The 26,082-nt window shown below is 41.5% G+C and overlaps 1 protein-coding gene across 1 annotated transcript in view; it reads left to right on the forward strand.

Annotated features, from left to right (window-relative positions):
* Positions 1-26,082, forward strand: part of PLXND1 (plexin D1) — a 187,940-nt gene that overhangs the window by 29,071 nt on the left and 132,787 nt on the right. The window contains exon 2 of the mRNA XM_066612970.1: positions 23,019-23,195. Coding sequence (XP_066469067.1) covers positions 23,019-23,195 — 177 coding nt within the window. The remainder of the gene's footprint in view (positions 1-23,018; positions 23,196-26,082) is intronic.

A 26,082-nucleotide genomic window follows, 5' to 3' on the forward strand; every position in this document is an offset into this window, starting at 1 on the left:
AGGTCATTTATGAAGAGGTTGAAAAGCACCGGTCCCAGGACAGATCCTTGGGGCACACCGCTTTTCACTTCTCTCCATTGTGAAAATTGCCCATTGACACCCACTCTCTGCTTCCTGGCCTCCAACCAGTTCTCAATCCATGAGAGGACCTGTCCTCTAATTCCCTGACTGTGGAGTTTTTTCAGTAGCCTTTGGTGAGGGACCGTGTCAAACGCCTTCTGAAAGTCCAGATATATCATGTCCACGGGTTCTCCCACATCCACGTTGACCTTTTCAAAAAATTCTATAAGGCTGGTGAGGCAAGACTTACCCTTACAGAAGCCATGCTGACTCTCCCTCAGCAAGGCCTGTTCGTCTATGTGTTTTGAGATCCTATCTTTGATGAGGCATTCCACCATCTTACCCGGTATGGATGTTAGGCTGACCGGCCTATAGTTTCCCGGGTCCCCCCTCTTTCCCTTTTTAAAAGACATTTCCCTTTTTAAAAGACAATGTCTTTTAAAGGAAATGTCTTTTAAGGGAAATGTCCCTTAAAAGACATTTCCCAGTAAGTGTCTTTCCCTTGTTCCAGTATGGGTTAGGATTGGGCTGCCCCTCAGTTATAGATACTTCCACAAGTTTTCTCTTTAGCTTGGGAATTTGGACACAGACAAGAGGTTCATGGCTTGAAGAACAGCTTTTTTTGAGCTGCTCTGATTCCTGGTCACCTCCCTACTTTAAGACTGTTTTTAAACATAGCTTGTTTGGGAAATAGTAATTACCTTACCATGCAGTCCTGTACTGTGGGAATCATGCCACAAGTTCCGTTTATTTCAAAAGGTTTTGTATATACTGTTAATAATAATAATAATAATAATAATAATAATAATAATAAGTTCATATCCATAAAATCATATCCAGAGTGTGAATTCTGTGCAAGTGCAGAATATGACATTGAATACAGAATTTAGCATCCTAAAAATCTCAGATTTCATTTTATAAAAGAGAAGATTTTTAACCCCTGTTGCAGTAAAGAAAAACTTGAAAATTCTGTGTGTGCACAATGCTTGGTAAGATTTCTTAAGCTGGAGGAGAGAAAATTTCCACAGGTTAGAATTTCATTGCTTTGCATAGCTGCTTGTTTCACCTCAAGTGTTGCAGAATAATTTATGCAGATTAAGATAATAGATGCACATTTGCTTCATTGTATAATTTACATAGAACACAGAATTTAGTTTTTCTTGATGGAGAGTATGGATTTACCAGATGGAAGGAGTAAGCTGTTCTTTCACTCCCCCCCCCCAGTATTTCTGACTGTGCTTTGTAGTGTTATTTTCCTCTGTTCTCTAGTTGAAGGGATTATCAGTCACATTGAATGTGTTGTCATCTAGTTCACGTACTTCCAGAAATTCAGACCATGCACTGCTGAAACCATAAAGTTTCTCATCGAAATGGGAGAAAAAGGAGATGGTTGTCTTTGAAGCTTTAGAGTAGATTCCATATTATAGTCGGCATAGTCTAGGACAAACCCAGATTCAGATCTGTGAACTCTGTTAAGGAATAAGCCTTCCAAAAATTCTTATGGCAGATTACAGAGGTTGTAAATCTTACAGCCACAAATCTTGTGGCATTGGCAAGTAGTTTGTCAGCAGACTTCTGGATGGAAAAAAAATTATATTTAACTTAACATTGTAGTATCTTTTTAATAAGAAATCATCAGGTTTATAAAATATTCAGATTTTTTTTTCTTTTTCAAAGCAATCTGATATTGTCTTAAACAACTAAGGGCCCAATCTTATCCTCGTGGTATGCTCACAATTTGCCAGTATACTGAGGTCCACTGGTGTGACAGCCTCTCCATTGGTTTCGGGAGAATTGCCACCAAGGCAGAAACCATTGTGCTATTGTTATTCAACGGACAGCCAAGTGACAGGTGCCAATGAAGTTAGGCTTCACCAGTTGGTTGATTGTCTGCTATGGAGGTTGCAAAGCCACAGGGACCTGTCTGGAATGAGTAGGTTAGCAAGCTCACCAAATAGCAGCTGGGCTCACATTGGTCACTTTAGGCAGGTTGTAGGCTCCTCTTGGAATGTGCATGTCTTCACCTATAGGATTATTGCTTGTGGGAATTAAAGTGAAATGCAGAGAGTAACAGGGTCTTGACAACCATATCTGTCCCACCTGTTCTTTGGCTTGAGAGACATACTTGATGTTTCTGAGGGAATTGGTGCCCCAGAGTGTAAATGCAGTGGTGCCCTGTAAGGGGCAAGTACATAGTGACTCTTTGGATATTACCTTTCCATCTCCGGGGGGGGGGGGGCTGTATGGTATTCTGTAGAGGATCTCTGTTCAGTCCCTATGGCAGTGGTTCAGTTCTGAAAAACAAAATCACTCTGTTGAGAGTTTAGCCAGCAGTACAATGGTAAGAGCCCCTGGTATTCACCAAAAGGGAATATAGCTTTATATCCTTCCTTATATCAAGGATATATGTATCTTGATATAAGAATATATATATCCTTCCTTATATCACCTAAAGGAAGAGATGCTGGGCAATACAGTTGATAGCTGAGATACATGTTATAGTCTTGTGGAGGTAGAGACAAGAGACAGAGGTGGAGTACATTGTGGCTTTCCCCTCTGTTCTTGCATGGGGTACATTGTCCTTGTTTCCTTTCTTGGGGTGGTGAGGTTGAAGTTGCAGTTGAGAGTCTATTTCTGAAGATGTCTTCGGGCAGAACACATTCAGTCAGAATTCTGACAAGATAAGTATTAACAAACTTTTGTACCATACATGTTGTGAAGAACAAGAGATTGTTTGAGCATAGGGCTCCCTTGTGGCCCAGGACTGTCCTCCCCACCCCACCAGTGCAGCCATGCTGAAAAGGCACACATTGTATCTAGTGGAGAAAGGTAAGTGGGAGGCTTCAGAGGGTAATCCCCTTTCCTTTCTGTAAGCTTCCCAACCAGTCAGGGCCTCCCTGGACCTGTACCAGCAATTTCGCTGGCACAAGTGAGAGAAAGGGAAGGGGTGGCTGTGGATAAGGAGGGTAGGATCCAGTGTGTCCCATTGCCGCCAGATCTACCCCCTCCCGCTGCCTCTCCACCCCGTTTCTCTCCCCTTCCCTCCCAGTTTTGGCCCCTAGTTTCACCTGTCCCCACTCCTTCTGCCTCCTGCACTGTCTTACTTCTTCACATGGGCAGCAGCATGGCAACGACGCTCACAGGAGGGCTTCGGCCTTCCTCTGGCAGTGTACTCTGCTGGACCAGGCTTTATTGCTTTATGACCTGTCAGTGCTGGCAGAACACTAGTTCCGCCAGTGGAGCAACCGAATAGGTTTGGGCTGCCTGTGCGCCTGATGCCCAAATCTGGATATGAATCTGAAATGTAGCGTTGCCTCTCATGCATCTCATAACTTCCTCATGATTTTATTGAGTTTTGGTACAAGAAGTGCACTGAATTTGATATATGTACTTTATCTTTCCAAAGTTTCATGGATACATCTGGTTCTGTAAGTCTTGAAAACAGCTACAAAAAAAATTAAGAAGCATGGAAAAATGTTCTTCTACTTCATGACCATAAAACTAGAATTTTTTAAATAACCAAACTACAGCTCCAGCCTTGTTATACACTGATTTTTCATACACGGATTTGACTCAACATGAATGGCCTCTGCAAATGAGAAGGAATGTGCCGATCCCTGGAGAAGGGGAAAAATGCATCCCTTTAAAAGCAATTTAAAAAACTGACCAGTCCTTTAACAATAGCCTCCTTAATGAGAGAGAGAGAGAGAGAGAGAGAGAGAGAGAGAGAGAGAGAGAGAGAGAGAGAGAGAGAGGGCAGCTGGCTGACAATCTATCAATTCTTCTCTCTCCAGGAGACCCCTCCCTTCCCCCTGAGCACGTGAAAGAAAAGTGATCACTTTGCATTGGTGAAGGGGGGGACTGAGTGAAGCGCCTTTGTAAGCACTTGGAGGAGGACTGATTGATTGTCTTTTTAATGACTCTTATCTTACATCACAAAGGTCAGCAAGTCCGTTTTTAAATCACCTGAGCAAATAAACTTTGTTTTTTAAATTGATTTGCTATAGTGCGTTTTTTGCCATCCACGTGAGTGCTTGGAATGGAATCCATGCGAATAATGAGGCTCAGCGTGTATCCTTATTCTTTATATGGACTTTTAATCAGTGTGCTGATTGATTTACAATTTCTGCATTCGCTGCACTTTTGGATGTTTGGTCACAATTATCATTTTAGAGAAAGCAAACAACTAGGAGAGGTAGTTGAAGTTGGGGTTCACAATATGAATGCCCATGAAATGCCCCACCCCAATATGAGTGGCGCACAGCCCCTTACAAATTTGGCATTGTGACATATGACATTTTCTCATCATCACCACTGCTGCTGGAGAGTCCTCCTCTACTTTGTCTTTTTCCTTTTCCTGAACTTACTGGGTGGCAGGGCAGGGACATCAGCCTTTTTAGTTGTCGTCCTCTCTCCTTTTCTGAGGATGTCTGTACATCCCTTCTGTACTGTATCCCCCTCATTCTCCTGCCATCATCTAGAATTTAAGGATGCTTCCACGTAATTCTGTTGTTTGTGCATTAGCATGGAAAAATGTGCAGAGGTCCCGCATTTTACTAGATATGTGATTAAATACAAGCAAGAAATAGTCCTAATGACTACAAAGAAGTTATTTGTACTTGAGCATTTTTCAGAACAGAACTGTACTTTATTGCTTTTGAAGCACTTTGAAGATCAGAGGGATAGGGTATTAGTAGCAATATTAAGAATATATCCTCCAAATGTTAGAAGCCAAATTTACTGTCCATCCAAAATTCTGTCCTCTGGGAAAGAGTTAGAATATTTTGAAGCCTGTTACCAAACCCAAAACTAAACATAAATGAAAAACAGTGCTTGAATGGTAAAAGAGGGATTCTCCTGAGAATGGAACAGCTATGAAAATACAGCCTGACTAATATGGTACAGTCTGAATAAATCAGATGACTTATTCCAAACAATTTCAAAAGTGACGTTTTAGCTGAGCTTTCTAAATTGGTGGTATGCCCTTGCAAAGAGGTGCTTTGACTCGTCTCTTGTCCCAGGGGAGCACAGGCAGAAAATAGCATTTTCTGAAGGGTGATTTTAGAGGACACAACGGATTTAGTTGCTCAAACATTTAATATTTTGGCTATAACAGTCCTTTCAGAGCCTGTTGTTCGTTAATCCATCAGTCTCCTCATTGTTCAGGGATTTCATTGTATAATCTAAAAGTATTGTATTTAACACAGGATGAACAATAATAAGTTTGACCAAGTTTTTACAGCAGTATAAAGGATGTGTATTCCCAGGAAAGGGGCAGACATTTCCCCAACAGCTATCATTGTTTGAGTACTTTTTGTGTTAGTTACATAGAGATGACGTTCATCCCTTCTGCTTCTTTGTAACACAAAACACCTGCTCTGACAATACCCTTAGACTTAGCTGTGCTGAAAATGTAGAGCAATGATTTTCACCCTCTTTCATCTCACGGTGCACTGAGAGGGTACTAAAATTGTCCGGGCACGCCATCGGTTTTTTGACAATTAACAAGGCATAGCTCACTACTGGTGGGAGGCTCACATCTCTCAATGGCCGTATTAATAAATGACCATCCCCCAAACACCCGTGGCAAACCTGCAGACCATTTGCGGCACACCAATGTGTTGCAGCACAGTGGTAGAAAATCAGTAGTGTAGAGGCTTGTGTACAGTTATAGAGTGGTTTCACCGTTTAGTAGCCGTATGCTGTCTTCAGAAATAGAGAGAGATAACCCTGTTAAGCAAGTCCCGTTGGACTGTCAAATTAGCATTCCTTTTAACTTGCTCTATCACTAACATGTTGAATGTTTTTTTTATCCAAAAGAAACTGTGAGGAACCTTTTTAAAATCCCCAAGCAGGGAAGACCCAGTAACACCATAGACGAGTGTGGTGAAGCTACTTTGTTTTTGAACTCCCAAATGTATACATTTGTGCACCTTTGACCTATTTATTTTTGAGGTAGGATTATAAGAACATGGCATTCTTTAATGGGAACCGTTCTGCTAAAAAAGCATCCTGGAAATCTTGAAATAAGACTGCAGTCTAAAGTAATCTAACAAAACCAGACGGAGCTACATTCTGAAATAATTAATTTCAAGATTGCTATCTTAAACTGTTGTTTGTGAATTAAACTAGAATACTTAGATTTAAGCTGTGTTATTCCATGGACTCTGCTTCATCTTAGCTGTTTAATGGAATTAGCTGACAGAGCGTCTCAGTGCCAAAATAACTCTGCAAAAAGTTTTATATGGCCGAGACGTTTCTGTGTGATGGATAGTGTGGCTTGTAGCTTATTCCTGTGAGAAAAAAAATTAATGAGGAAGCTATGTAGTGATTGAAAGGAATAATGGACACTTTTTCAGAGTAAGAGGTTTTTGGTTTTCCTGTGTGAGTCGTTCAAACCAGTTGCTGAAAAACTTGTCTTTCACAGCTAATAGCTCTGAGGAAGGGAATCCAACCATTTGGATGAGGGAGGATTTTTGTGTGCGAATTGACAAAAGAGTCTTCATTACATGCAAAATATTGTCAGAAGGAATAAGTAGGTTTACTTACTTGTGTGCAGTATATTTCCATCAATTTGTAAAATCCTTACTCAAGATAGAAAGAAATATTGGTCAATGTAAATTTTGTTGAAATGCTGTACGCATAAGCAGAAAGAGAAACACAAGCAATTAACAGAAAGCACAAATTATATGTATAGAATTACAGATTTTATTTTTTTTAAGGATAAAGTAGTATCCCTAGATCAGCTAAGGGCCCGATCCTATTCAGCTTTCCAGCACCAGTGCAGCCGCAATGCAGCCCCAAGGTAAGGGAACAAGTGTTCCCATACTTTGAGGAGGCCTCTGTGACTGCCTTCCCACTACTGGATGCAGTGCACGCCCATTGGCCCAGCTACACTGGCACTAGAAAATTGGATAGGATTTGGCCCTAAGATAGATATCCCACTAAAATGTTGTCCTAGGAAGTAACAGACCATTTTGTCTGTAAGGAATCACGTCCCCTCCCATATTCTAAAAAAGGGCCTAATCCTAACTAAGAGCTACCCACAGGGCACAGTGGCACTGGCACAGGATCCACTCTATCCTGCAGGCAGCCAGAGACCATAAGGGGGTGGAAAGGTAAGTATATGTTTCTTTTTACTTGCCTTACTTTGCTCTTGAATGGCCCCCAATGGGCTATTTAACTGTAGGAGATCCAAGTAGAGGAGATGGGGTCTGTTGGAGCCATAATGGAGCAGAGAATATCAGTTGAGCCACTGACGCAGTATCTACCCTCCACCTGCTCCCTGCATGCCCCCAGCCCCAATTCCCTCCCCATTCTGCCCAGCCTGCTGACACCATTGGTGGTGTGGTAGCTGGGTCTGGTGGTGGTGTTCCCAGCATTGCTGCTATTTGTGGTGTTGCTTCTCAGATGCCCTCCAGAGGCCATCTTGTGACAGCGGAACCACGTTCTGCTGTCACTAACGCTGGCCCAGCCCTAGTTAGGATTGGGCTGCAAGTCTGTTGGTTTTATTAACTTAAATTTCAATCCTGTACACAGGGACCTGGAAGTAAATCCCATTAAACTCAGTGGAACTTACTTCTAAATAGCCATACCTTCCACAACTTTTTCTGAGCATGGACATAACATCACATATGACAAACATAACAGGTTTTGAGGCAGAAAACATTGTGTCTGGAGGGAGTTCTCACTGCGCCTGGATTCCTCCCTGGGGGGGACCTAAGAGAGGCCTCCTCTGCTCGTTGGGCAAGGCCATAGGGCTACAGGCTGAGTGGGTCTGCCGGGCAGACCAGTTGTGAAATCAGCATAGCCACCGATCAGCTGATCAGTGCAACCAGTGACCAGATGAGAGCAGACTAGCTGTGAGATCAGTGCTGCATTCCCGTGTTTTCCTAGCAGTTAAGATCTGCAAAAGAGGCCTTACAGTTTGAATTGTATTTATTTATCTTAATAATTTTATTGTCGTGCATCCCTTCAGACTATGTTGTTTATTATTTGCACTTTTCAGTTGAATTGATCCCAAAGTGCTAAAGCAGTATAATGTGCTTATAATAATAAAAAACTACTCAATGAAAATTAAAACAAGTTCAAACAAAAGAGACCAAAAGGGCAAATAATAAATTATTATCAATAATAATAGATAATTTCTGAAAAATGGTTTACATAAGAACATAAGAACAGCCCCACTGGATCAGGCCATAGGCCCATCTAGTCCAGCTTCCTGTATCTCACAGCGGCCCACCAAATGCCCCAGGGAGCACACCAGATAACAAGAGACCTCATCCTGGTGCTCTCCCCTACATCTGGCATTCTGACTTAACCCATTCCTAAAATCAGGAGGTTGCGCATACACATCATGGCTTGTACCACATCATGGCTTGTACTTGTACATGGTTTAGATACTTTAAAGCAGAGGTCTCCAAACCCTGGCCCGGGGGCCAGATGCAGCCCGCAGCAAGTCTCTTTCCAGCCTGCAGCCAACCTCTTGTCCCCTGAAAGCCTCTGGCCCACTCAACTGAACATGACCAGAACTGTGCTCTGATTGTGTCTGGAGGGTGTTCTGAGGGCCAGAGAGGTTGAATGAATGAGCCCATTCATTCATTTATTCACTCATCTAAGTTCCATCTTTGATTTATTTAAATTTTATACTTAAATTTGTTTTCTGGCCCTCCACACCACACCAGATATTTGATGCGGCCCTCTGGTCAAAATGTTTGGAGATCCCTGCTTTAAAGAAAAAAAAGACTTCCCACAAGTTTTCAACACTCCCCTAACACTCTGAACTCAACCTGTTCCTTAACTCAACCATTTAATGGTTATATTTGCATATGCATAAAATATTTTACTGCCCATGCAGTTTAGTGAACGAGTACATATCATGCATTAACTTACATGAAAAAATTTATTGTCCTTTCAGTTTATTTTTCTGATAGTTTTCTGATAGTTTTTCTGATTTTTCTATCAGTTTGTTTTCCTGAATTATTTTGTCCATTAACATTTTTAGCATCCTTGTCATTTTATTAGACTCTTCAGATCAATATTCATTTAGCCTTTTTCTGATAAGAGGAAGCTTGGTAAAGAGGTATCTTTTTATAGCATTTATTATCTTTGTGGCTTCTTAAATAGTTATATACTCAATTATATCTTGTTTATAGTGTATTAATTTGAAAGGAATATGTTTATTCCTAAGTTATGTATCTCTAAATTTGAGTGTGAGAAAATTGCAGTGCATGTCTACTCAGAAGTAAGCCCCACTAGGTTCAATGGGATTGTCTTCCAGGTGTATAAGGCAGCCTTAAACTGTTTGCAGTCTTATTGTGTCTGGATGCAAACTTGACAAAAATTTAGACTGTCATTTCTTATAAGCTTGTTTCCATCCTGTATGTGTTTCATTTAAATTTGAAACCCAAAGGTTGTTCTGATGAAATCCCCATTGAATCTGTTAAAGAGAGATGTTCAGACTCTAAATTATTATGAATCTAAATGGAAATATAAGCACTCTGATCAGTAGATGAGAAAAGAAAAACAAACAGGAGAGAATGAAAGCAAACACTTTGAAGTCTGTTCAGCAAACAAAATTCTTTCGTCTATTGTGATAGCTTAACAGAAAATATTGATGAACTGGTGAAGCAGCTATTTGTTTTTCTCAACTGATTTTTCTGATTTTACTTGATGGTGGCTTTTCAACAGTGAACATTTATTTGTAAGCACAATGATGCTTCATCACAGATTGACAGAGGAAATCACTAATGATTTTACAGAAGCAATTACTTTCATGCAGCATTAGCCATTAACTCTTCTGACTTGGGGTTGTATGCTCCAATTTTTAATGAATGCCTGTCATTTGCTTTTACAGTGGGCTCTCGGTATCTGGGGGATTGGTTCCACAAACCCCTATGGATACTGAAATGCACAGATAATGAAATCTGCAGGGGGCCAGGGTCATGGCACCACAAAGATTCACCTGGGGGCCACATTGGGTCCTCTGAAAGTCACACTGGCCTCCCAACCTCTTCAGAAATCCTCCTGGATATGACTGTAAGCCACTTCCAGAAGCCACTTCCGGTCACATCTGGGAGGTGTTCTGGAACAGGGGAGGTCCATGGAGTGGGCCATGGGCCTTCTCCAGCCTCAGAACATTTCCAGGATGTGACTAGAAATTGCAGGCGCAAGCCAGAAGTTGCAGACGCGAATTAGAAATGGCTTCTGGTTGTGTCTAGGAGGCCTTCTGAGGCCAAGGAAAGTCCTCAGACTACTCTACATGTCTTTCCCAACCTCAGAACACCTCCCAGATGTGACCGGAAGTGGCTTCTGGCTGTGACTGAGAGGCCGTCTGAGCTACGGGCTTGACATTTGCACATGCTGAGCCTGCAGATAAAGAGGATCCATTGTACACTATTATAACGTTTACCCTGATACAGGGAAACATAGTGTCTTTGATTTGTTTGCAAAGTTTATTCTCTGCATTGGAAATTCCTTTGGGATTTCTTTGTAGAATTCACTCAGTCCTATTCCTGAAGAAAGCAAGAACAAAAAATGTCTTTTGGTTCAGTAAGCTTTTGAGCTTTGTTCTTCATTGTGTATAAAAAGATGCTTGACAATAGGGGTATCAAAATTAAGATGCTGACATTTTTCACACCTGTAGGTCAAGAATTTTGGATCCTTGAAAGGAACAAAACTGAACATTGTAATAACTATCAGTCAAGACTTTGGGTCTAAACTTCAGTATATGGGTTCACAACACTGGAGCTATCTTCGTGGAGGGAAATTTGCAGTGGCAGCTGGGAATTCATCTGTAGATGGAAAATGCAAACCATAGTTATTAAAATTATACAGTATTATTACCTGACCTGACTGTAAATAAACCGGGTTATATTTTTAGAAAACTAAAATTTCTCCCAGTGTATAATTCTGCAGATGTATCATTATTGTCAAATGCCATATGAAATAGCTGCTCCATTTACATGACTCATGTCACAGGTTAGAATAGTTCAGGTTTGGTGGGATGGTTGTTTTCTTGAATTAGTAAAGCCCCCCCCCCCGTTTTTAAAAGGAAGGACATTGTTTGCAGTTAATAGTTACCTTGAGTTGTACCTTAATTCTGATCAAAGCTAATGGTTTACATTAAGAAAAGCCAGAAATAAAAGTGGGCCTCTTTTGTCACAAGAGCTAATATAAATGTCTGTTGCATTGAAAGCAGCTGTCAGATATGGAATATGTGAAGACTCTTACTATTTTTTAAAGCCACAAGCTCAGAAAAGATAATCTGATGCTAGCTGTGTCATTTTCCCAGGACTTGAGGCATGCTAGTTTAATCCTCAGTAAGTAGTTTAATCCTCTGATAAGATGTAAGAAGGGGGTCAGAAGACACCCCTCTGACTGACTGTTCCATCATGCTGTTTTTGAAGTTGTGCACAAAAGAAGAAAAATGCACAATGACAAAAAGTATGCTCCTTTGTATAAGAAACCTGTGTGCAGGTTTCTTATACAAAGGAGCATGCTTTTTATTGATAATATACACCTCTTCAAACATGTACATTTCAGATTGAGGAAGAACTAGTTTGAGGCTCACAAAATGCAGGAAACAAACTATTCAGTCCATGGTTTTCCTGAGCAGTAACATACTGCTTCTCTTCCTTTCTGGTTTCTTTTGAAACCAACTTCCTGAAAGTCAGTCTCTCTTGTTGAGTTTAATTAATCCTCCTTATAGCAGCAGCTTTGGTTAGTCATCTTTTCATCTTCTATTCCACTTTTAAATTTACAGATATAATGTATTGGGTCATAAGGTTTTATGTGGGACAAGTTTTCTTTGTCCCAAATATCATATTCAAGAGCTAGATAAGCACCAAAGATCTGAAGCATTTTGCTTCAATGAGGAGGATAATGTTGATAAAAAAAAATAAAATCTGCACCTCAGTTATCATTCTTCTGGAGGTCTGTATATTTACAAGTGTATGTAATATGAAGTTCACTCATTTCAACAGAATAAAGGGTGTGCGTGTGTGCTCGTTTCCTAGACCTTATCATGGCAAAAGTGACAAGGAAGATATTGCCAGTTCCTAGGTGCCAGTTTTAGGAACTGACATCACATCTCTAGGTGATCAGATACCTGGGAGCTTTTCAACCTGCTTGATAGGGATATTACAGCAGCCCAGCCCACTGTCTTGCAACTCTTTTCCTGCCTATCCTCATCAGCATAGGTATGTATAAAGGAAGAACGAAATCCATACAATTCAGGAACTTAAACTAGAAACACAAGTCAGTGAAACATCATACACTGTCCTCCATCTCATCAAGGTCTTAGAGAGTGCACCTACCACTTTGCATCCTTTTTCCTCCTTAGACATCAGTGGATGATGAGAGGTGATGCTGCAACTGGGTAAGTGGACCATGCTTTGCTTAAAGAGCGATTTTTCATACTTTCCTGTGACGCAGTGGAAAGCATCTTGAATTGATTGTACTAAACAAAATGTAGAAGACTGCAGAAGGTGAAGGATTCCAATTGATGTACTTTCAATTCTGCACAGTGTATCTTTCAGCAAAATCCCAGCACTGGTGTAAAGACCAGGACCATTGAGACAACTATGGGCTGAAATTAAATGTAAGCTGTTCAGCCTGTTTTCAGGTGAAGCAGCATTGGTCTCAAACTATCCAGAGGTTTGTTATTACATGGCTTCAGAGGAACCACTCTTGATAGTTGAGAAGCCTCTAAAGACTGCAACTGTTTACAATAAATGAATGACATAACAATGTGGGAGAACTTGCAGTGAGAGAATGTATAATATTTTGCAGGAGAGAATCCCAGTCAGTTTATTGCTTGTTGCATGCAGACTGATCTTGCCCAGCCTGCTCATCTTGCAAGATCTTGGCTGAGCACAAAATCAGTTGCACACACTTAAGGAGGAAGAGTTTCAATAAAGTGGTGCAGTTTAACCCAAGCATCTGTCTCATGTGTTTTATTGGGGATGTATAGCTCTGATGCCTGGATTTGCCAGGAGGAGGGGGCTGACGACAGAGCTCTGAGCTAATGCAGGATTGTTCAGTTTTGCAAGATCTCAGGAGCCTCAAGATGCCTCAAGCCTTACTTATATGAAAGAAACTGCCTGTATTGGGAAACGCTGTCAGGGTGAAGTCAAACCCATATGCTCATTGTCCTTATCACTGGACAAAGGATCAATGGACAAAGACCTGTTACATCTTTCTCTTTCAGGTCCCTGCAAGTAATGGGTCTTTCTTCTCCCTGTGTATTATATCCATTATGTGCAGGAATATGATGCATACTTTATTATTGAGATTGCAATTAAAATTGGACTTTCTAGCTCCAGGTATTTTTATGATGGTACAAGGAAGTCATACTCTGCAGTCTTCAAAGAGATTTAACCTCTTACTATAAAATTATCTATTCCAGAGGTTGCAAATTTAAGGATTCTAAATAACAAAAACATTTGTTCTTGCTCCTCCTAGGGACTTTTCCATACAATCATTTTTCTGAAAACTCAGTGTCATTTGTTTTGAATTTGTTGTGCAGTGAATGCATTTGTTTTGCCTAAGTTGTCCTCTTTTTATAAAGATATTGAATTTTCTGAATAGTTTAAGTGCTAGATCATATACAAACTACATTATTGTGCTAATTGGGAAGGGAAAGGAGCTATTAACACACTGCCTCTTGAATTGAGGCAGGCCTTAAGATGGGTCAGGCAGAATTTCCTGATAATTATCCATTTGTTATTTGTACTTGGGTATTTTTCAGAACAGAGCAGTACTTCATTGCTTCTGAAGCACTTTGAAGATCAGAAGGATAGCGTATTTTTAGCAGTATTAAGAATATATTCTCCAAAGTGTAAGAAGACAAATTCTGTCTACTGGGAAAGCATTAGAATATTTTGAAGTCTGTGGATTAACACTCCACTTAAATTTACACAGGCATTAAGATAGATCATGACAGAGTCTTTCTGACTGAAGATGATTATTCATTTGTCCTTAAGATTGTAAACCACTGGTCTGTACCATACCATGAAGGGAAATTTTCTATTTGCAAATAGTTCACCTGTTAGTTCTGCTTTCTGTAATCTGGGGGTCACAAGCCTTTTACTTGCTAGTGCCATATTAGCACATCCATAGTCAGGTCTGGCAGTCTGTGCACAAAATTCGTAAAACCTACATTTTGAGAATCACTGTTGTAGATAAAAATCAGTACAATGGACCCCCACTTTACGAAGGTAACCCTTCTGGAGACACCACTGTATTGTGAAAATTTATTCCAAGACCTTGCAAGTTGACATTTCCACCACAGAACTGAGTTATCTGCTTCTCTAAAAGGTGATTTAAATGATGTCTACTGTGCTGTTTAAGGGCCATGGTTACCAGTTTACACAATGTTGTAATTATAAAATACAAGTTACAACGCTGTATCCTTCCCTCTATGCCAGGAGTGTCCAAACATTTTGGCAGGAGGGCCACATCATCTCTCTGACACTGTGTTGGGGGCTGGGGAAAAAAATTAATTTACATTTAAAATTTGAATAAATTTACATAAATGAATTTATTAGAGATGGAATATATATGAATGAATGAAGGTCTTTCAGTAGTTCAAGGCTTATAAAAGGCCTTGCACAAAGCAAGACCAGCCTTTTATTCCCTGCCACTGCTGCATCACAGATGTGAAACAGCAAGAAGTGGAGGGAACCACATCCTACAGAGGTCAAACAGTCATCCTTATGCTGATAGCAGTTGTGTCAGGCCAGCACAGGCTCCAGCAAATCCCTGGAGGGCAGAGGCTCATTGGAGACTGGGGGCTCCCCAAGGACCAAATTGGGAGTCCCCAAGGGCCACAAGTGGCCCTCAGGCCGGGTTTTGGCCACCCCTGCTCTATGCACACAGCCACAATGTTAAAAATACTGCTACAGTCTGAGAGACATAAAATAAAATAAAAAAATAATATAAAGTAGTATAAAAAAGTGATGTGTCATACAACTTGTGTGTGTGAGTTTGTGTTGTGTATTTATGACTAAATATAGGAAGAATTGTTAAATAAGAAAAATGAAAAGTTCTTGTGCATAATAGAAAGAAATTGTATTGCCTAGTTTCAGGAACAAATATAAATATTGCTTCAGAGAGGAGGATATAAAAAAAGAATTAATACAGAACAGCAAAATACATTTTGTAGGCATCCTCATATTCATAAGGTATCTCTTTCTTTTTGGTCTCTTGCAAACTATGCCATATCCTTGAGCCTATATTAGTACATTTTGGCACTTGTTCTCACCTAGAAGGTTTTTAAATCAGCATTTTCCATCATGCCTTAGTGTGACTTACAAAGGGCCCAATCCTAAACTTTGCGTGCCAGCTCACCGCCAGTGCTAGCCCAGCACTGGGCTAGCGCCGGAGCTCAGCCACTCGCCGGTTGTGTGGACCGCCGAGCAGTGGGGAGGTAAATGGGGGCATGGGGGGATGAGGTGTTCTGGGGGAGGCGCGGAGAGGGCAGGCAGGAGGTTTGCCAGGGAGAGGGGGCGGGGCAGCATAGAATCAAGTAGTTCCATTGCTGGGCTACCCTGGGGAAGGGAACAAAAGTCCCCTTCTCCCGAGGAGAAGGTGGCAGCTGCCTGCAGCACACAGGATGTGCCGGAAGTCATTTTTGGCGCCGCTGCAGCCCCACATGCTGGGCAGCTCAGGTTTGGGCTGGAAGTCAGTTAACTCCTGACCTAATGCCTGCAAGGATAGGGGAGAATTACTGAACATAATGTTTGTTTCTGTGGATAAAGCCCACACTGTAGTTTGAGGCAAAGAATTTGTATTCGAGCACTAATAAAGAGAGAAGCCCTAAAAACAGTTTGCAAATCCTTATTTCTGCCTTGGCAATATTTCAAGATTACAACAGAATGTAAGTGCATTTGTACATGGAGAATAAAGGTAGCTATTGCCATCTTTGGTGTGAAGGACACCAAAGGCTACTGAAGACCTTTGGGTGAGATTAGCATTGTCTGACTCTAACCTTACCCACCTTTAACAACAGCCCACTCTTCTAAACATTTTTAGAAACCTTCCATGTGCCTATCTTGGTTGTAACTCAGCATGTGTAGTGGCTCGCATTAGAGAAATTGCTTTTGTCACCTGTGTGGCAAGCATTGTCGCAGCATACATCTCAGTAGACCTGGGATTTTGGCTTGAGGCTGTTTCTATTAGTTAAGTACAAAGGAAATGTCATGCAGGAACATACTTGACTAATCAGGGTTGTTGATAAACAGTGCTGTAGGAAAGGGCACCCAAAATGATCAGGGATTTCGAGCATTCCGTAGGAGGAAAAATAAAATCATGTTGCCCAAATGCTAGAAGTTTATAAAGTAAGGCATGGTATGGAGAAAGCGTATAGAGATTTCTCCTTTTCTAATAATACTGGAACTCAAAGGCTGCAGTTCTGTGCACACTTACCTGAGGGTAAGCCCTATTGGACTCAGTTGGATTTACTTCTGAGTATACAAAACATGAATAGGTTCATGCTAAAAATCATTCAAGTTAACAGTACCAGGTTCAAGACGAAATAAAGAATGTACTACTTCATAGGGATGAGTTGTTAAACTACTGTGTGAAACGATAGTTTCACAAAACATTCAGGAGTCTCAGGCTTGCACATTTCCTCCACTGTGTCCTTTAGAGGGTCTCTGCTGGTATGTGGACTCCTTCTGCATTTGGACAGCATCACAACTCATTGCAGCACCACCTCTTGACATTCAGTGATATATTTATTTAGTGTATGGCATATAATACATGGCCTCTTCAAGATTCTCCCCAAGATCGATGTCTACCCAGGCTTCTCAGCATCATCAGGCCTTTCCACGAGGACATGAAGGGCACTGTTGTCTTCGATGGCTTCACATCAGACCCTTTGACATCTGAAGTGGAGTGAAGCAGGGCTGTGTTCTTGCACCAACCTTGTCTGGGATTTTCTTCGCTGTCCTGCTGAAGCATGCCTTTGGAACTGGAACAGAAAGCATCTATCTCCGGATGGAAGATCAGACAGAAAGCTCTTCAACCTCTCCAGACTGAGAGCAAAGTCCAAAGTCCAGCTGAAATGTCCTCTTTGCCGACGATGCAGCTGTTACCACCCATTCTGCCAAAGATCTTCAGCAGCTCATGGATCGTTTTAGCAAGGCCTGCCAAGACTTTGGACTGACATTCAGCCTGAAGAAAACATAGGTCATGGTTCAGGATGTGGACTCACCTCCCTGCATTACAATCTCTGCACATGAACTGGAGGTTGTCCATGACTTTGTGTACCTTGGCTCAACTATCTCCGACACTCTTTCTCTCGATACCGAGCTAAACAAACACATTGGTAAAGCAGCTACCATGTTTTCCAGACTCACAAAGAGAGTATGGTCTAACAAGAAGCTGACGGAACATAACAAGATCCAGGTCTACAGAGCTTGCGTCTTTAGTACACTTCTGTACTGCAGCGAGTCATGGACTCTTTGCTCATAACAGGAGAGGAAACTGAACGCTTTCCACATGCGCTGCCTCCGACACATCCTCAGTATCACCTGGCAGGACAAAGTTCCAAACAACACAGTCCTGGAACAAGCTGGAATCCCTAGCATGTATGCACTGCTGAAACAGAAACGCCTGCATTGGCTTGGTCATGTCGTGAGAATGGGCGATTGCCGGATCCCAAAGGATCTCCTCTATGGAGAACTTGTGCAGGGAAAGCACCCTACAGGTAGACCACAGCTGCGATACAAGGACATCTGCAAGAGGGATCTAAAGGCCTTAGGTATGGACCTCAATAGGTGGGAAACCTTGGCCTCTCAGCGTCCTGCTTGGAGGCAGGCTGTGCAGCATGGCCTCTCCCAGTTTGAAGAGGCACTTGCCCAACAGACTGAGGCAAAGAGGCAAAGAAGGAAGGCCCGCAGCCAGGGAATCACACCAGGGACAGAATACATTTGCTCCCAGTGTGGAAGGGATTGTCACTCCCGAATTGGCCTTTTCAGCCACACTAGATGCTGTTCCAGAACCACTTTTCAGAGCACAATTCCATAGTCTTCCAAAACTGAAGGATGCCAATGATGATATAACAATTTAACTAGATGAAATATCAATGTTCAGTTCATCCAGCCATTCAAGGACAGAGTTACCTTCATTGAAAAACATAAGAACAGCCCTGCTGGATCAGGCCATTGGCCCATCTAGTCCAGCTTCCTGTATCTCACAGCGGCCCACCAAGTGCCCCAGGGAGCACACCAGATAACAAGAGACCTGCATCCTGGTGCCCTCCCCTGCATCTGGCATTCTGACATAGCCCATTTCTAAAATCAGAAGGTTGCACATATACATCATGGCTTGTAACCCTTAATGGATTTTTCCTCCAGAAATTTGTCCAATCCCCTTTTAAGGCATCTAGGCCAGATGCCATCATCACATCCTGTGGCAAGGAGTTCCACAGACCAACCACAGGCTGATTAAAGAAATATTTTCTTTTGTCTGTCCTAACTCTCCCAACACTTCTACTACTTTTCAACTAAAAGTTCACACTCAATTTTAACACTTAATTTTAATGGCTGTTGCCTGGTTCTGGTGTTATGTGAGAGTGTAAAGAGCATCTCTCTATCCACTCTATCCTTCCTGTGCATAATTTTGTATGTCTCAATCATGTCCCCCCTCAAGCGCCTCTTTTCTAGACTGAAGAGGCCCAAACGCTGTGGCCTTTGCTCATAAGGAAGGTGCCCCAGCCCAATAATCCTCTTAGTCGCTCCCTTTTGCACCTTTTCCATTTCCACTATGTCCTTTTTGAAATGTGGCGACCAGAACTGGACACTATACTCCAGGTGTGGCCTTACCATCAATTTGTACAACAGCATTATAATATTAGCTGTTTTGTTCTCAGTACCTTTTCTAATGATCTCAAGCATAGAATTGGCCTTCACTGTCGCTACACGTTGGGTTGACACTTTCATCGACCTGTCTACCACCACCCCAAGATCTCTCTCCTGATCTGTCACAGACAGCTCGGAACCCATTAGCCTATATGTGGAGTTTTGATTTTTTGCCCCAATGTGCATGACTGTACATTTACTTACATTGAAACGCATCTGCCATTTTGCTGCCGGTTCTGCCAGTTTGGAGAGATCCTGGCAGAATGAGCAGCAAAATGGCAGATGCATTTCAATGTAAGTCAGACTATGGGCCTGTATTTGCTCTCAGTTTGCAGCCACACACAATGTGATATATGGTTTGGCGGGAAAACCCGCAATCACACTGTGGAGTAGATACTAGCCCCCATTTAAACATTGAGTCCTGGCAAACACCTTGTAGGGTACTGAATCTGTTCAAAATTTTCTAGTGCTGGTGAGGCAATTCGAAACTTGGCACCTTAAGTGTAGGATTGTCTATATTTCTTGTCTACAACCTGTTCCTGGGCGTTTGGTTACCCATTTAATTTTCCATTGGGCATTGATGTTGAAATTATTGTACAGATGTTGTGGGAGTGCCAGAGAAGGCTTCCTGGATTCAAGCCTACCAATTGAGAGATGAGGAAGATCAGCATGCACTGGTAAAAGTGGGTTGTTGGTGATTTTTCTGTATTCTTTCACTAAAACCTCTTGTCTCTGTAGGGCTGGTGGTGCTATGTGGCTCAAAACGGGGAGCCAACAGACAGGAGTGGGTCTTATATAGCCGCTTATGATCCTTATGGTTTCATTTAATCTGGCATCAGTCTTGTTAATATGACAGCTGTTAAACCATACTGGAGCACAGTATTTTGCTACTGAGTAGATCGATCCTAATGCTGATGTTCTGAGAGTCGTGGCTGAAGCTCCCTATCTCGTTCCTATTAATTTCTGGAGTATGTTGTTCCTGGTATTGATTTTTGTGGCCATGTTCTCGAGGTGTGACTTGTAAGAGAGAGTCCAGTCCAAGGTTACTCCAAGATATTTTGGATGGGGATTGTAAGGGAGTAGGTTGTTTAGATAGACCTTCAGGGCTGCATTAGCTAATTTATTGTTAAGGTAGAAGCATGTAGTCACTGTGACATTAAATTCCGGTGACATTCAGTGATGTCATCACATCATTGCAAAACATCCGGGTTGCCGAGCTCCATGCTGCATGGAATTCATGCACTTGTGTGCCTTAGAGTGAACACTGATTTCTTTTTCCCCTTCACATCTGAGGGAAGAAGGTTTTAAATTTCCATATCTAGTTTAAACAAACTAGGAATTGCCATGACACCAGCACCTAGCAAATCCCATTTTGTTCCAGCCAAAATTTTTGAATACTCTGGGTTATAAAACTAGACTCAGTTTTATATCTTGGCTTGTTCATAAACTCTGTTTAGAAGAAGACAAGATTTGCTGGGTTTGGCTGTCATGGCAGATCCCGGTTTGTTGTAAACCCGGACTTGAAGTTTAACTTCCCTCCCATACATATGAAGGGGAGGAGGAACATGGACCCCTGAAGCTCATGAATGTAATGTGAAGGCATAATAGGCAACCAGATCCAGCACAAATTTAGAGCACATACGCAACAGCACACACCAGCGGAGCATGTGCTCTGCCAGCAGAAAGGCAGGTTAGGATTGTGCCATAAACCATGGTTCCATGTGATGTCTTAACTGGGCCAATGTGTATTTAATGTATTGAACTCAGTGCTCAAGATGAGGTTATGACCATTAGTTGAGATGACTTTTAAAGGGAAGTGAGCAGGCACATTGATATTCTACTCCAGTGGTTCTCACACATTTAGCACTAGGACCTACTTTTTAGAATGAGAATCTGTTAGGACCCACTGGAAGTGATGTCATGACCAGAAGTGACATCATCAAGCAGGAAAATTTTTAACAATCCTAGGCTGCAATCCTACCCACACTTACCCAGGAGTAAGTCCCATTTACTGTCATTGTTAAAAGAATATACATAGTAACTTGTTAAAAGTACAGGTCTGCAACATTTACCCAAATGCAGTCACATATGATGGTAGCATCAAGTCTAGTATATTAAAAATAAAATGTTGAAATGAATGGGGACACACCTGAAATTGTCTTGCAACCCACCTAGTGGGTCCTGACCCACAGTTTGAGCAACACTGGACTACTCTATATCAATGAATCTTTTTTATACTAACTAAATGGAATCTTCACTTTAGAGACAATTTGCTAGAGAAAGATAGGTTTTTGTTTAAGTCCTGCAGTGGTCTTCCTAGAGGCATATGGTTGGTTACTATGGGATAAGTTGGTTACTATGGGTTACCTGGGGGCTGGGGATAAGAATAGGCCCTCAGTTTGGCTGTACTTGTCGTAAGAGGCGACTAAACAGCCACCAGGTAGATGGGACTCGTTAGCCTGGGAAGGCAGCTCATCTGAGAGAAGGAAAACTCTGATCCCAAACCTCCACTGCCTTGTGGCTACATCCAGTTATGGTGATACAGGGTCATGAAAGCCACTTATGCTAACAAATCAAATGTTTACAAGCTTAATAAAACAAATTATTAGCAAGTAAAACTATTAGTTTATATGGGCTAATATATATATATAAAATTTTAGAAATGTGCTATGTCATTTTAGAAATGGGCTATGTCAGAATGCCAGATGCAAGGGAGGGCACCAGAATGAGGTTTCTTGTTATCTGGTGTGCTCCCTGGGGCATTTGGTGGGCCGCTGTGAGATACAGGAAGCTGGACTAGATGGGCCTATGGCCTGATCCAGTGGGGCTGTTCTTATGTTCTTATATGCTTGAGAGGCTCACACTGGAAAATTGCTCTCATTGCTCTCTTCGCTTTGGACAAGGAGTCCCTGAGAAGCCCGTTGCTGGCAACGAAATAAAGCTTGCAGACGATCACCACTCTTGCCTACTGAGTTTGTTTTTGAACTTTGCTTTTGACCTTGCAACAATGGAAAAGGCTTCAGGAGTCAACCTCGAGGCAAAATCCAGAGCCGGAGTCCTTGAGGCAGTTCATGGCTGAACACAGTCACGTTCTGGCAACTCCTGCGACACCGCTGGAACCAACCGTATTGGCTTCTGCCTTTCCATTGAACTATTTCAGCGACGTGGAGAGGGGGGATTTGCTGCATGAGTAACAGTTTATCCTCCATATCTACTTTACCCAGGCTTCGCGCACTGGAGAGGACACTCTGTTCCAGAACCACTATTCAGAGCGCAATACCATAGTCTTCCGAGACTGAAGGATGCCAACATAATATGGGAAGTAGAATGTTGTAGATGAATCCTTTAGTCCGATTCAGTATGACTCTTATGAAAACAATTCAGAGTTTTATTGATCATAGAGGGGGAAAATGTGACTTTTTCCATTTGTCTGCTCTGAAGAAATTTTTGGACTTGTAATGCACACTGAAGTGCTCTATTCTGGAGTGTGCTCTCTGAGCAGATTCCAAGATTAACAGTATAGCTGTTAGTTTTTATGTTTTATTTATTTGCAGTGCCTTGACCTTTATTGCTTCATTGTTTTTAAAGTAACAACTTCGTCAAGGTCAGTATTTTTTGCCTTGACACTCAGGAAGCTGAACTCATACTCAAAAGACCTGACTTACTTGGTTTCAATTCTTTAAAAGGACCTTCTACTTAAAGTGCAGTGAGATAGCTAAAAGCCTTAAACTTGGAGAAGGAAGCAGTTAAGGGTATTGGGTTGCTCAAATAAATGCAGTAGTACTGCCTTGATTACTCACCTTAGATCTGTGCCAGAAAAGTAACTGAAGAAGTTGCCTGAATTTGAAATCTTTAACATGAAATATAAACTTATTTTTCTGAGAATATTAAATATTTGAGACAAAACTTCTCTCCCTTGCGCGTTCACAAAAAGGACCTAAAGAAAAAGGACCTTGTCTATTATGTCTTTTTTTGGAGCTGCCTATCCCTTTTTCTGTATGATACAAAGAGGAAGGGGTATTGTTATTTAAAAGAAAATCATTATGCAGTGAAACAAAGAAAGGATACTCTAATATGTCCTTTTCTTCTCAGTTGCAACCGGAACAGTTGGACTGTGGAGCAGCACATCTTCAGCATCCATTGTCAATCTTACGACCTCTCAAGGCAAGACCAGTGTACACTTCACCAGGCCTTACATCAGTGGCAGTCTCCAGTGTCAATAATTACACAGTTGTATTTCTGGGAACCGCCGGAGGAAGTCTCCTTAAGGTAAAACTAACTCAATTTCAAAGAGTTAAGAAAGCACCTCAGGCAGTTTATGGTTTCACATTCTGGATAGGAAATAGCACCTTTCACATGTAGACTCACTGGTAATAAGCAGTCATGCTAGTATTATTTGAAATATCCTGTTAACCTACCATCTCACCTTTATGTAGCTATCATACATCAGTGACTGCCAAGGAACTCCCAAATTCAGAAGGAAGTAGTTTTAGTGATTCGCCTCCATCCTAACTTTATAGGGCACTGAACTACTGAAGGCATGGTTTTTTTAGATTTGACATCATAAGACCTGAGTGCTTGTGGTTGTTAATGATTCCAGGATTTAAAAAAAAATAAAAAATTAACGTATGTATTTATGTAATTCAAATTCCCCAGACTTTTTCTTTGCATGTACAGTAAAAATTTGATTACCTTTTTTCTTGAAAATTTGTCAATTGAGTTTCAGTCACATCTTCTACCAATCTGTATTCTGTTCCAAATAGGTGATTAGGGGTGCTTTATGTGGTGTTAGTACTAAACTGCAGATAAGCAGTAAATATTCTGATTATTTGAAAGTCCTGTATGGAAGGAGTTGCAAGTATTCTGAATCTGCACAGAAGCCTTTAATGGCCTGCACAAACATTAATCATAGTTACTCAGCAAGAGGATGGACAATATCGTCAACCTGAGCAGGTTGCTTCTGTACAGTACTTTCACTGTGCAAATAGATTTAGCTTTGCTGCTGCACAAGACAGCAGGTAAGCCTCCTCATAGATAGCAGTTGGCCTAAGTTAAATCTCCTTGGCTTCCCTGGTCATTGATCTGCAGTTTCACCACCCTCCCTTCCTTTGTTTATTGAACCCTGGTCATAATATCTCCATGTGCTGTGATTCATCAGTGCTTTGTGCAGAGTACTACCATAAGCAATTGCTTAACCAATCCTTCTGGTAACACTGAGCCCAGGTCATAATAAAAGCATTGATAGGACAGTTTGGACAATATATGTACTGATGTAGCACACTTCATCACACTTTTGATGACAAAATTAAATATTTTATGCTTGAGAAATATAAGACTGGCATGTTAATCCATGATTCAGTTCACTTTATACAAAACTGCATCACTTGCCAAGCTCACTGCATAGGCTTTCAGTTCAATAAAAAAACAACTTGATGTTGCTTTTCTCTGTACAGTGACATGCGGTATCTACTAATTTATTACTTTTAATCACTGTTTGAGGGTATTATGCAACCAAGGTGTCATTTAATATATTGTAGAAATAAATGCTTGTACTTGGAATGTTATTGCACAGTATTTAGTTATTAACAATGTCCTCTTCTAAATTGTTCCCTATCTTGATTGGTACTTCTGAAAAAAAAAACGCAGTCATACCCGCCACATGAAATAAACACTTGGACCTGATTGGTCCTTGCTATTTTTGAGCTTCAAAGGAGGCGTGAATCCATGTGTGTGATATGCCTGTTTTATCTGTGTTGAAACAATATATTAAGGACCAAGATTTAAGGCATGGTAATTGTCTCAAAGCCTGGAGCAGCCACCAGCTGCAGTAACCATAGTGTACATCTCTTGCAGAAGAAAGGGTTCAATAGCAGCCAATCAGAGTAGCAATTCAGTGTAGTTGCTGCACTGGTAAGCTTACTGAGTAGATGTCAACCTTCAAGGAAAGACATGAGTAGAATCTGCTTTATATCATTCTGGAGTTAATAACACAGAAGGTAGAATATTAGATCAGTAGAGAGAGTGAGCGAGAGAGCAAAAGAGAATCCAATTTCTGTCACTGCTTTTCAAATGGTCCTTACAGGAAGGTGGGGAAGATCTTGAGGTTCTCTGATTTGATATTTGCCCAGAAGCACAGGTTACACAACAGAGTGCGAGGTAACTGACATTAGAGTCAGCTGCCTAGGATACTGGATGGAGATGCATTCCTCACACAGCTTGTGTTCACACAATAGTAACAGCTCTGCTTCCATTATCATATCAGAAAAGGCAGTCTTATCTGCTGAACCTCCATTAGACACAGGCTCCTGACTGCTCTTTGCTAGGATAATTTGCTCAGATAGCTATAATCTAATTCTACTACACAGCTGCACAACCAGAAGCTTTTTTACCTTGGGGGCTCCTTGTTACTTGGCATGGAATACAGAACACTGGTATGAGTTATAATTCAGGTTTGCTATCCAAGACAAGACAGTAAAAGGGGCATAAGCATGTTCAGCCAGTTCCCCAAGCAGCAATTATGATTTCTATCACATAGGGAATTAATCTGATCCGGTAAATTATAAAGAACACCACCGAAGGGCATTTCACGGGGGCCATTATCAATGGCACATTCAAGTGATTCATTTGTGGAAAAGCAGTAAGTGTAAAGCAGCTCTGTTGCCAGTGTTGTGTAAAAGGACAACGAACATTCAATTAGAAGGCAAGTTTTTAGTCAAGGCATAAGCATTCAGTAAGCATTCAATTTGTTAGTCCTTGCCAGCCAGACAAAATATGACTAGATCTAGACTAAGAACGCCACAAGGTTTCTTTGGCAGTTTTCTACTGTCATGGAGGATTTAGCCTAAGCAAGCACTATTAGCCAACAACTTTGGTTCTGCTTCTTAGGCTCCTCTGTTTCCTCTACCATTACCAGGGGTTAAGGCAGTGGTTCTCGAACTTTTTCGGCTCGCGCCTCCCCTGATCCTTGTAGCCATTGGCCCCAGCTCGCCATTACAACACCTCACCTAAGCTACCCCCAAAATGGGGATGAAGGTGTTATAATTATACACTAGAAACAAGGCTGCCAGCACTCTGAGGCTGCAATCCTAACCACACCTACCTGAGAGTAAGCCCCACTGAACAAAATAGGACTTACTTCTGAGTAGACCTGGTTAGG

This window comes from Tiliqua scincoides, chromosome 2, assembly GCF_035046505.1.
Source record: "Tiliqua scincoides isolate rTilSci1 chromosome 2, rTilSci1.hap2, whole genome shotgun sequence".
NCBI classification, from domain to species: Eukaryota; Metazoa; Chordata; class Lepidosauria; order Squamata; family Scincidae; genus Tiliqua; species Tiliqua scincoides.